The 13,335-nt window shown below is 34.9% G+C and overlaps 1 protein-coding gene across 3 annotated transcripts in view; it reads left to right on the top strand.

Annotated features, from left to right (window-relative positions):
• Positions 1–13,335, top strand: part of FAM76B (family with sequence similarity 76 member B) — a 76,023-nt gene that overhangs the window by 38,720 nt on the left and 23,968 nt on the right. For 2 of the 3 annotated variants that reach the window (XM_023499496.2, XM_023499495.2), the window contains exon 10: positions 7,207–7,282. In XM_023499496.2, coding sequence (XP_023355264.1) covers positions 7,207–7,282 — 76 coding nt within the window. Of the gene's footprint in view, positions 1–7,206; positions 7,354–13,335 lie in introns of those variants that run through there. The other variant, XM_031961040.1, reaches the window with a different exon arrangement.

Here is a 13,335-nt window from a genome sequence, read left to right as displayed (position 1 = left end):
ATTTTGCTTGTTTTTTTAAAAGAACTTTAAAGTGATTTTTTTTTCAAAATACATAGATAGTTTTCTATATTCACCCTTGAAAAACCTTGTGTACCAAGTTTTTTTTTTTCCCTTTCCATTTCCTCTCTCCTTTAGACAGCAAGTAATCCAATGTAGGTTAAAAATGTGCAATTCTTCCAAATGTATTTCCACATTTATCATGCTGCACAAGAAAAATAAGATCATAAAGGAGAAAAATGAAAAAACAAGCAAGAAAACAACAATAATAAAAATGTGAAAATACTATTTGTTATTCTAAAAATAACTGTAGCCATAAGCTGAATCATCATAGACTCCATGTGATACCTAGGAATTTGTTTTCCTGAAAAAAAAGATTCTTAACGTCAGCTTGTATTTTAATCACATGCTGGGTTCTCAAAGGTTTATGCAGCATCTTGATCTTTGGGTAATGTGAGGTGACTTGCTTTTGGAAAAAGCACTTGTAAATCCAAAGTCAGTATACAGCTAGATTTTTGGCTTAGCCCTTTCTATTCCCAGACTGCTGAGATGTTCTATTAGAGACTTCTTCAGTGTATTATTATGCTACCTGATCACAATGACAATTCATAAAGTATATTGAAATATGCAAGATATTTTTATTGTTGTTCAGTCATTTCAGTCCTGTTTGACTCTTTATGACATTTGGGTTTTTTTTGTTTGTTTGTTTTGGGCAAAGATAGTGAGGTGGTCTACCATTTCTTTCTTTAGCACATTTTATGGCTGAGAAACTGAGGTAAAATGGGGGTAAGTGACCTACTCAATGTAACATAGCTAATAAGGGACTGAGGCCAGACTGAATTTAGGAAGATGAGTCTTTTTGAGTCCAGATACCACACTGTCCACTGTGCCTCCTGGGTATCCTATTTCACAGAATAGTCCCATTTAAACTATCAGCATTGGTAAAAAAAAAAACTGTATATGTAACTTGTTCCCTTAAAATGTCTTAATAACAAAAACATTTGTTGTAGTATTAATTTATAAGAGGATAGGAAGACCTATATGAACTGATAACAGAGTGAAGTAATAGATGAGGTAAACAATGGCTATAAAATGATATAAGTAAAAACAATTTTTAAAAATTTCCTTTTAAATAGTATTTTCCAGTTATACATAAAGATAATTTTTAACATTCATTAAAAATTTTTTCTGAGTTCCAAAATTTTTCCCTTCCTCCCTCTTCTTTCTCTCTGAGATGGTAAGCAATTAGATATAGAAATATGTACAATCACGTAAAACATATTTCCATATTAGTCATGTTCTGAGAGAAGAAACAGACCAAAGAAGAAAAAAATTATGAAAAAATAAAGTGAGAATAATATGCTTTGCTTTGCATTCAGACTTTATTAATTCTCTCTCTAGCTGTGAAAAGCATTTTCCATCGTGAATCCTTTGGCATTGTATTGGATCATTGTATTGCTGAGAAGAGCTAAGTCTATCATAGCTGATCATCACACAATGTTACTGTTACTTTGTACTATGTTCTGTTCACTTTACTTACTAAATATCAGTTCATTTAAGTCTTTCTAATTTTTTCTGAAATTCACCTTCTCATCATTTCTTATAGCCAATAATATTATGTTATATTCATATACCAAACTTGTTCAGCCAGTGCTCAATTGATGGGCATTCCCTCACTTTCCAATTATTTGCTACCACAAAAAGCTGCTATAAATATTTTTGTACATGTGGGTCCTTTTTCCTTTTTTTATGATTTCTTTGGGATACAGACTTAGTAGTGATGTTGCTGGATCAATGGGTATCCACACTTTTATAACCCTTTGGGTATAGTGTCAAATTGCTCTCCAGACTGGTTGGATCAGTTTACAATTTTACCAACCATGCAATTGTCTTCCAATTTTTCACATCTCTGACATTTACAATTTTCCTTTTTTTTTTTTTTGTCATATTAACCAATCTGATAGGTGTGAGATAATGCTTTAGAATTGTTTTGATTTTCTTTTCCCTAATCAATACTGCTTTAGAGCATTTTTATATATTAATATATTTTTCATATGAAAACTTCCTGTTCATATTAATTTGACCATTTATCAATTGGGAAATGACTTATATTCTTCTAAATTTGACTTAATTGCTAATATATTTGAGAAATGAGAGCCTGTCATGTCCTAAGGAGAATCCAAGCTCTGAGCACTGGACTCCCAGCTCTGGTCACTGACTTGCTCAGCTCATCTCCATAGTCAAGACTCTATTTGTGCTTCTGCAGTAGATACAAGACTGATGGAAGTGGTTGTTGAGGGATGGTGAGGCAAGGAGATATCTCCTTCCCTTCCTTGTTATACATTTACAAGGAGAAAAGTACATAGCGACCTCAACTGATGAACTCCTCCTCCATAGCTAACTCTTCTCCATTGTTCACAGCCTCCACAGCTTCCCAGTGGCTCTAATGTCTACTTGTCTTGTTGAGATCCTCTTTTTTTGTTCTAGGTAACAATGATAAGGACATTTTGTCCTTGGGGCACCTGTTAAAACACAAATATGTTATCTGGAAGAAAAGGGTGACTTGGGGCTATTGATATATCATTTATAAGATTAGTTATTAGCTCTCATAAGAGATAGTCCAGAAGGGATGGCATGTGGAAATAATACATTTTGATATCACTTGCTTCCTCATCTTTATAATGGAAGATTTCTCAGTGACCTCTAAAATTCCTCCCAACTCCAATGATGAGGCAACATGTGTGTAGGGTTTGGCTTAAATATTTTTTGAGTCCTGTTTCTGACACTTAATAACTAGTAACCATAAAGAAGCCACTTAAACTTTTCAAACCTTAATGTTTCTTTATGAGTTGGAGAAAATGATATTTTATAGGGGAATTGTAAGAAAAGCATTATGCAAATAATAAACATTAAATATGAGTCACCAGCATCTATCAAAAAAAAAAAAAAAAAGGATTAAGGAGCTTGCTATGCAGCTGGGAATAGGCCAGAGACAAAGAATGGGAAGCCTTTGACCTCCAGGGTAAACCTTTGCATTTTCCTCATTCCTGGATTTGACTGCCTCCTCACTTCTACCCTCTTAAGATCCCTAAAAGACAAGTTCAGTGGGGAAAAAAAGATTGCCCTAAAAAGAGACCTTTCAAAACCAATCTTACTGAATGAAGAAAATGTTTTCTTAGCTTAGTGAATGTCAGACCATGATTAAAGAAATGGTCCATGAAACACTAGCCTTGGTGTAGGGCCAAGACAATCCATTTTTGATTATGGCATGTACTTAAGTACATTTGTAATAAGGAATTATGTGAACATCCCCAAATTCAATTGCACGTTTATTACTTCATAAATCGTTGGTATGGGACAGGTTTGTGTTATCCATCACTGTGGTTCTGATGTACTGCTCTCTTTTTGTGGGGTAGGGGAGTGGGGACTGGCAGAAACTTCCATCAGAGACATAGCTGTTTAAAGTCCCCTCATTTATGGTGTCCCTGATTAATAAAAGTACTTCCCATTTTTACAGCATATTAAGGTTTTTAAGACACTTTCCTCACAATAAGCCTATGAGATAGAGTACTGTATCCTCAACTCCATCTCAAAGACAAGGAAACAAACTTGAAGGAATTGAGTGACTAGTCCAAGGTCACACCGATTAAGATCCAGGTTCCTGACTTCCATCTAGTTGTTCCTATTGCCTCATTACAATAGAATTCATTAGTCCTTCCCCCTCTTTACTGCCCAACTAGTAAATGGAAAGTGAAATAGAGGGCAGAATTCAGAGATACACAAAGGTTGTTCACAATCCTTTTGGGCCACTGGCAATTACTTTAGGGAAATACTATTGTAAATACTATTGTACTCATTTCCCTCTTCCTAGATCAAAGTAACTTGATTGTCAGAACAGTAAAATGTTATGATGTAGAATAACTGACAGAATACATCAAAAATCCTTAGTTTTGTCAATATGGGTTGACTTCCATAGATATTCACTGAAGTCTTTAGGTCTTTGAAAGTTGCTGTGACTAAAACATTGATTACCCGGTGGCTGTCTATTTGGGGTCAGACATTTTCCAAATTCAGTTAAATTGTGCCTTCAGGAAAGATAAAAACACAGTCTGCCATGGGACTCATACTTGAAGCTTTTCTACCTTGGTAGACTTTGACAGAACTTATTTTTTACCAGAATGGTCTCCTCCAGAACAAAGCTTCTTAAACTTTTTCCCCTTATAATCTCTTTTGGCTCAAGAAATTTTTACTTGACCCCGAGTATATAGGTATATAAAATAGGTATACAAATCAAACATTTATTGATAATAAATCATAATTTTGCAACCCCCCCCCCATATGCAAACATGAACCACAGTTTAAGAAGCTGAGTTCTAGACCATAATGAGACATCAAAGAAGGACTTTAAGTGAACAGAGAAAATGGATTTCAGGGGGAAAAAAATCACTTTTGTCAGAGGCAAGAAGTCCATGCTTACAGAGAATATTGCTGGGATTGATGGGAATAAAAACTGTTAAGAGAATGAAGATTAATGCAGAAAGGGAAGAGCATTCCATGGTTCTTTTTAATCTTAGAGATCTGATAGGAGAAAGGACTTCTTTCAGAAAATGAGGACTAAGGGGAAGAATAATTTAGGGCCCACCATCCTGGTTGTCTGTCTCTATAATATCAACTAGAGATTAACTAGGAATAACAAATTTAAAAATGTAGCTAATTCTTCAACTTTCAGAAAACTGACCTTTTGTGGATAGTACTACTTTTCTTTTCCTTTATTGAGGGTTAATGTGGAGTTTATTCAATCAGATCTCCTTTTCTCCTTCTCCCTTCCCCCCATTCCAAAAAAATTCTTTCCTTGGTCCAGATCCATATTATGTTTCCTTCAAATCTCCTTGCATATTTATAATGAATGTTTCATTGAAGTAATAAAAGCTTGGTGAAATCAAAGAAACAATAAAAGAAATAACAACTTTCTTTTCACCTACTCTTGCACAAAACCACAAAGCTTTAATCCTACAACCTAACGATCCAGATTCCCAAGCAGGGATGGGAGGGCTTGAGCACAGCTGGAGTTGAGAAAACCCACTTTCCCATTTCAGCACAGAAGACGACACAGTATCTGTATGGCCTGGGATTACTTTGACTCATCAAAGGAATAGGCTTGCAATGGTCTTCAGTCAAGCTCTGCTCAGAGGCAGTGATCGGAATGGGGACAGTTAGAGATCCCAATGCTGTCTACTTCTTGGATTTTCATACTAAAATTTCAGCCCAGGCTTACATCTGGCACTTGCCCAGATAAATTCATGACTTCCTTATTAAAGTCTCAGCACAAAAGCAGAGATTAAGATGGAGGACATTTTAAGCATTAGAGTGATTTGTGTTAACAAACATTTGACAAATTCCCATTCAAGCAACATTAAGTGTGTGTGTGTGTGTGTGTTTGCCCCAGTCAGATCAATTTGATTACTGAGTTCAAAATAAGGTTATAGAATTCATCTTGACCTGATTTCTTTTCTTTTTTTCTCTCTCTCTCTCTTTTTCTCTGTCTCTCTCTCTCTCTCTTTTTCTCTGTCTCTCTTTCTTTCTCTCTGTCTCTTTCTCTCTTTCTTTCTCTCTCTCTCTTTCTCTCTTTCTTTCTCTCTCTCTTTCTCTCTTTTTCTCTTTCTTTCTCTTTCTCTCTCTCTTTTTCTCTTTCTCTCTTTCTCACTCTCTCTTTCTCTCTTTTTCTCTGTCTCTCTCTCTTTTTCTCTGTCTCTTTCTCTTTCTTTCTCTCTGTCTCTTTCTCTCTTTCTCTCTCTCTTTCTCTCTTTCTTTCTCTCTCTCTTTCTCTCTCTCTTTCTCTCTCTCTTTTTCTCTCTTTCTTTCTCTTTCTCTCTCTTTTTTTCTCTCTTTCTCTCTTTCTTTCTTTCTTTTTCTTTCTCTCTTTCTCTCTCTTTTTTCTCTCTCTCTCTCCTTTTCTCTCTCTCTCTCTTTCTCTCTCCTTTTCTCTCTCTCTCTTTCTCTCTCTTTCTTTCTCTCTCCTTTTCTCTCTCTCTTTTTCCCTCTCTCTCTCTTTTTCTTTCTCTCTCTTTCCCTCTCCTTTTTTCTCTCTCTCTCTCTTTCCCTCTCTCTCTGCAATTGGGGTTAAGTAACTTGCCCAAGGAGTGTTAAATGTCTGAGACCAGATTTGAATGCAGGGACTGGTGCTTTGACCTGATTTCTTAAAAGTGATTAGAGATTACTATGCACACACTATGAGCCATTTATTTTTGCTTTTATTCTGAGCTCTCTCTGATTTGCTAAATTCAACTTTATACTGAAAAGGCCTTCTGAAAGCACAATTTTGAGCTTACAATTAATGAAATACTGTGCTTGATCCTGGACAAACAGGTGATAAAAAGAGCCTGCACTATCATAATTCAGAAAAGTCAATAGGCCTATGTATCAATAATCACCAAAATGATCTTCTTAAAGTATAGCTCTGACTATGTCACATGGATAACCCATTTGATAAGCTCTCCCAAGGTCAAAATAAAATATTTGGGTGTACACACACACACTTCTCCTTGGGCTTTCCCTTAGAATAATAAATACCATAGGGAACAAGAGAAAACTTACAAAGACAAATGAGATCCATTGTCCTCAAGAATAATTCCCTAGTTACTGAAGTAAACCACCAGATGATACTCTGTCTTTGACTACGTGCATTGTATATGTTGTTGCTTTATGCTATTCATGGTTCTCTAATATGACTTCTTGCAATATTGGTTAATAACCTGTTATCTGGTAAGCATTAAATATTTGGTGCTATTTTATATAAGTACTGGTACTAGGTGGGTCACAGTTGCTTTTTTGAGGGACAAACTTTTGCCCCTCAAATTTTAAACTGTGGGAAGAATGTAAAAAAGCCTTTAGTAAGGCTTGATTGGTCTCAGAGACTTTGGGAATTATATTTCTTCCCAGAGTAAGAAGATGCTAATATGAAATCAGGTAGGATTTTTCCCATATAGTAGGAATTTTTGGAGGATCTTTTTTCATTGGGAGAGACAGAAGACACAGGAAAGGGAAAGAAGTGGCAATGGGTCTTTCCCTAGAGCAGCAGTACATCTTGAGTGGTTGTTGATAGTAACATCTGCAATTTCTTGCTTCAAACTAAAACCTGCAAGAGAATTCATGAGAGCTACAATTTAAAGAGACAAATGGTAATTGTAAGTTTGTGTTTTTAAATTGCAGGTGTTCACTCTGGTGCCTGGAATACTGAAACAATGGACAAAAGGACTTGGTCCTTACCTCAACCCCTTGCCTTTAGGTATGTATTTAACCCTAACTGTGCCTTTTATTTTGTTAAAGAATATAAATGACTGATCTAATTTTTTCTATTTTTTATTTTTTTGGTGAGGTAATTGGGCGTACGTGACTTGTCCCTGGACTAGTTAACTGCTAGGAAATGTTAAGTGCCTGAGTCAGGTACTCTTGACTTGAGAGCCAGCATTTAATCCGCTGCCTCTCTAACATTGTTTCTTATAAAAACCTGTGACTGACCCTGATCTTGCATTTCTTTGTATCTCATGACTCATGATATGAAGATGTAGGACAGCTTTGGAAAATACACAGTAGAGAGAGATCTCTCCCAGAGCAGAAAATTTTTACTCTCTAAATGTGGGCTTCATGAACAATTCATATATTTTAAAACAGTACTTCCAAAGGCATTATTATGAGGAGCTTGGGGCTTTAAAAACTTGTTTTATCAAACATGGGCCTAGCATAAAGAACTATTATTACACCTGGGTGTTTAGTCCTGGGGCTATTGGGACCAAGTAGAAATATCTGTCCTTAGACAGAGGAGCAGCTACTATCAGACGGTTGAGACTTAAGGTCTTCAGAAACAATGTGCCTGAGAAGTCTGCTTTTCTCTCTCTACCTCCTCACCAAATCAGGAATAATTATATTGATATGGAAATTTTTTCAGAGAACTGACCTCACTGACACAGTTCACAGCCCCTGAGAGTTAACTATGGCCAAAAAAAAATACTGTTTCTCTGCCATTATGCAGAGAAACAGTTCTTCCAAACTTACTTAGGCCAGCCTTCTCACAAGAGACATACAGTTTATCTCTGTGTCTATACTTAAATTCTTTCCAGGTTGATAGCTTAAGGTCAGGGACTGTGTTCTGCTTTTGTATCCCCAGTGCTTAACAGTGCTTAGAACAGAGCATTTAATAAATAAATGTTTATTGACTGACTGATTGATACCAAAAGAAGGCAAAAGGTATAACAGAATAAATCAGAAATAAAAATAATGCTTCAGTGTAGATGATATTGGCCATTGACCTTACTTGAGATAGACTGAAGACATAAGTGCTTTTATGTTCCAGCAGAATATCTAACAAAATTAGAAACTGATCTCATCAGTTGTAGGCAAAGATTTCATGTGCTCTTTCATATGCTACTTACTTTCATAACACACAATAACATTATTGTTGTCCATTGCAAGATAATCATAAAAATCCTAAGATTCCTAATCTTAAATTAGTTGAAATAAGAGATGTAATTGAAGAACTACTTAAATAATACAAGAGAAAAATTGAAGGTGATAGTTTCACTGAATGCAAAGTTAAGAAATCTTTCCAAAGAATGAAAGAATCAGTAAATATAATGCTGGTACCCCAAATGATTTTGAAGAGAATACTGGGGGTAATTAGAAAAGAATTTCAAAAAAACACTTTTTGAGTTTGATAGTATGAATCCAACTACCAGACCAAGTATATCAAAACAATATTTGCTTTAACTATCACAAACAAATGTATCCCTCCACTGTATTAAATAGAAAGTATGAAAACATTTCAGGATTTTCTTACATCAATAATAAGCTGTGTCCATTCCCCAGGTAAAATAACAAAAACAAAAACAAACCATGGGAATAAAGGTGGAGCTAACAAGCAAAACTTCTAAGGACTATCTCAGAAGGGGCTTTAGAAAAGCTACTGAAAGGTATTAGAAGATGACATAAAAATGAAAAATGCAAAGTAGAAAACTTGAATACCATACTGCTCAATTGGAGAAAGGAATTTTAAAAATAAAAACTTATTAGGCATTTTAGATTCTTTTAATCAGCAAAAAGTTAAGGATATACAAGGAGTCAAAAAAGCATAAAGAATAAAAACTTGTTCATAGTGATTCATGAATTAAGAACAAAATATTTCTTCAAGATGTTTTTTGATAGGATGTTGGAGGTTTCCTGTGGTGTCAGAGGTGAGAAAAGAAATGGTGCTAATAGGATGAGAATAGAAGGAAGTGAGGAGTAAGGCTTTTAGCTGTTTGTTTTTTCCTGAATATTGTTCTGTTGTTTTAGTTCAATATTTTCGGTATATTTAGAGACAGTTAATGTCTTTGCTGATCCTGGTCCATCCTACTTTTATTGTCAGAGCTGTGCTGGCTTTTTTATGCTTTCTTATATATAGACAACTACCAGCACATTATGTGAAAATTGCCATGGACCCACATTGCTCCTTAACCTGACACTTCAAACCCCCGGTTATATAGACCCAATCTATCTATCCAACTTTGTCAAACATCCTCCTCCTCCTCTAATCTACAGAATGCTCTAGCCAATGGTTTATTCGTTATTCTTCACTATATTATTCAGAATACCACCACTTTTTTAATATCCTCATATCAAGGTCCATCTCTAGGTCTCTTTTTTTCATGAAGTTTTTCCAGTCCATCCTAGTCCATAGTGATCCTTCTTTTATTTGTACACCTTGCCTTTATTATCTATCCTGCTCATTTGGCAATCAAAGGCTATATAGTTCTATATTTTAAGTTATGTATGTGAATATTTTTCCTGACCTAGATTTTGCAAGCTTCTTGAATTATGTCATTTATACTCCTCTTGCACTGTATCTACAGAAGAATATATTGTACTCAAGAAGTGATTATTGATTTGGTTTCCTGCTTTCCTCATGAAGACCAGATAGTGGTCCACCAAATAGTGGCCTTTTGCTTATATAGAGGAATTAACTCATAGTATATTTAAATGCAATCTTTCTGGGAGTTTGAGAAACTTCTTAGACACTGTAAATGCCAGTTATTAAATTAGTTAGACTTTGAATTATCTGGGAAAGAATCTGAACTTCCACAAAATACTCCAGACTCCAGTGGCTTACAAGCTGTAGCCAGTTTGAACCATTTCAGTTGTTGAATTTTCTTTTTCTTTTTTTAAATTACAGCTTTTTATTTTTAAAATCTATACATGGGTAATTTTCAACATTAATCCTTGCAAAATCTTATGTTCTAATTTTTTTCACTCTCTTCCTCCCATCCCCTCCCCTAGACAGTAAGTGATCCAATATATATTAAACATGTGCAATTCTTTTATACATATTTCCACAAATATCATGCTGCACAAGCAAAACCATATCAAAAAGAAAAAAAAATGAGACAGAAAACAAAATGCAAGCAAACTAGTTGTTGAATTTTCAGTGTGAACATTTATACCTAGAAAATCAGCAAATGCTACAAATCAGGCCTTGATATATTATTTTATTGATTATCTAGACTGAAGAAAATGCTAATTCGTAAATTAAACTTAAAAGTGAGCCAAAGAGCCAATTGTTAAATATTAACCAGCATACCCCTGCTTACAGATTAGTTTTATGAGTCCTCTTCAGCTTCTAGGCTCCCAAAATTTGCATGAGTTTCCATTGCATAGTGGTAACTAGGATTGTGTCATGATTGCCATAGTAATGATTGTATGGTTTCTATGGTAACTACCTTAATGATAGAAAGGGCGTTAAGGAGTTCACTGTTGGCAACAGGCGTGGGAGCAGAGGAACACAGATGGTTGTGCAAACCAGAGATAGGTTTTGGAGGCATTTTAGCAAGGTTCATGCTGAGGTAAGTGCTAGCATACACTTGCCAAAATGCCTTATCTAATAGGCAGTTTTCACAAAAAGAGAACCAAGCTATCAGCCACCATACAAAAAAAGTTCCAAAATTACTAATAATTAGAGAAATAAACATGAAAGAAACTTTGAGATTCTACTTTATACACATTAGATTGACAAAAATGACAAAAAAAGGAAAATGGCTAATGCTGGAAGAGCCATGGGTAAACAAGCACACTGATGCACCTTTGGGGAGCTATAAATTGGTCCAGCTGCTCTAGAAAGTGATTTGGAACCATGTCCCCTAAGTCACTAAAGTATAACTGAACTTAAACCCTTTGACCCAGTGATACCACTGCTAGTCCTATAGCCCTTCCTATTCTCACAAAAGAGATGAAAAAAAAGAGAAAAGGATCTACATGTGCACAAATATTTACATAAATTATTTACAGTACAAAACTGGAAACCAAGGGGGTGCCCAACAGAATATCCAAACAAATCATGGTGTTTGAATATAATGGAATATTATTATGTCACAAGAAATGATAAAAGGAATGGGTTCAGGTAAATCTGGAAAGATTTAATAAGTGGAAGCTGAATGAAGTGAGCAGAAATAGGAGAACAAATTATTTTATAGCAACATTGTTGTTTGTTTAGTTGTTCATTTGTGACTGTCTCTTTGTAACGCCTTGGACCATAGAAGGACAGGTCCTTCTATCAACCACCATCTCCCAAAGATTGTTCAAGCTCATGTTCATTGCTTCTGTGATACTGTCCTTCTTATCCTCTGCTATCTCCTTCTCCTTTTGTCCTTAATCTTTTCCAATGCCAGGAGCTTTTCCAATGACTCCTCTTTTCTCATTATATGGTCCAAGTATTTAAGCTTCAGCTTCAATATTTGTTCTTCTAATGAGTAGTCTGAGTTATTTTCTTTAAATATTGACTGATGTGATTTCTTTGTTGTCCAAGGGACTCTCAAAAATCCCCTCCAGCACCAATATTCACAAGTATCAATTCTGCAGTGCTCAGCTTTCCTTGTAGTCCAACTCTTAGAGCCATAAATTACGATTGGAAAAACCACAGTTTTGACCATATGGACTTTGTCAGCAAGGTGATGTCTCTGCTTTTTATTTAATATGTTATCCAGATTTGCTATAACTTTCCTTCCAAGGTGCAAATGTCTCTTAATTACATGGACATAGTTGCTATCTACAGTGATCTTTAAGCTCAAGAATATAAAATCTGATTCTGCTTCCATTTCTTCTCCCTCTATTTTCCAGGAAGTGGTGGAACCAGTTGTCATGATTTTAGTTTTTTTTTTAATAATAGCTTTTTTATTTTCAAAATATATGCAAAGTTAGTTTCAACACTCACCCTTACAAAAACTTGTTTTCCAAATTTTTTCTTCCATTCTTCCCCCTTTCCCTCCCTCAGACAGCAAGTAATCGAATATACGTTAAACATGTTCAATTCTTTTATACACATTTCCACAGTTAATATGCTGCATAATAAAAATCAGATCAAAAAGGGAAAGAAGAGAAAGAAAACAAAAAGTAAACAAACAACATCAAAAAAAAAAAAAAAGAAAGAAAGAAAATACTACGTTGTGATCCACATTTAGTCTCCATCGCCTTCTCTCTGGGTACAGATGGCTCTCTCCATCACAAGTTTATTGGAATTAGTCTGAATCACCTCATTGTTGAAAAGAGCCACTTCCATCAGAAGAGATCGTATGATCTTTTTTGGTTTTTTTTTTTTTTATTTTTAAGCTTCAAACCAGCTTTTATACTCTTTTCTTTCACAAATGAGACTTTGAGAACAATATATATAGAAAGCCTGATTAGGATATAGATGTCGAATTGGGTCTATTTTTTCCTGAAAACCCTTTATCATTCTCCTACTTGACAAAGTATTTCACAAAGATTTCCCAAGACAGATTTTAAAGTGTTCAAAGAAAAAATAATTAGTATACAAAAGTCCAAAATTTGACAGAGAGATCTGCTCAAGTTATAAGATATTAAATTTAATAAACATTTATCATGTATCTATCATGTCCAAGACTCTTCACAGGGAACTGGTGACAGCAATAGAAAAAGATGATCCCTGTCTTCAAAAAGCTTATGTTCCTATTTAACATGTATTGGTCAACCTGCCATCACGGGGAGGGGATGGGGGGAAGGAGGGGAAAAATTGGAACAAAAGGTTTGGCAATTGTCCAATGTTGTAAAATTATCCATGCATATAACTTGTAAATAAAAAGCTATAATAAAAAAATAATAAAAAATAAAAATGGAAAAAACAAATAAACAAAAGAAAACAAAAAAACAAAAAGCTTATGTTCCTCTGGAATTAACTTCTGAGAAGGAATTTTAGTTCATTTCAAAAATGAAAACTGATCAATTTGTCCAAGCTTTTTATTTTGCAGATGAGCACACTCAGGCATAGAGAAATTATTTGCCCAGGATTTCACAGGTAGG

Source organism: Sarcophilus harrisii, chromosome 3 (genome assembly GCF_902635505.1).
Source record: "Sarcophilus harrisii chromosome 3, mSarHar1.11, whole genome shotgun sequence".
NCBI lineage: Eukaryota > Metazoa > Chordata > Mammalia > Dasyuromorphia > Dasyuridae > Sarcophilus > Sarcophilus harrisii.
The sequence above is the reverse complement of the archived record's forward strand: the minus strand, read 5'-3'. Positions and strand labels throughout refer to the sequence as shown.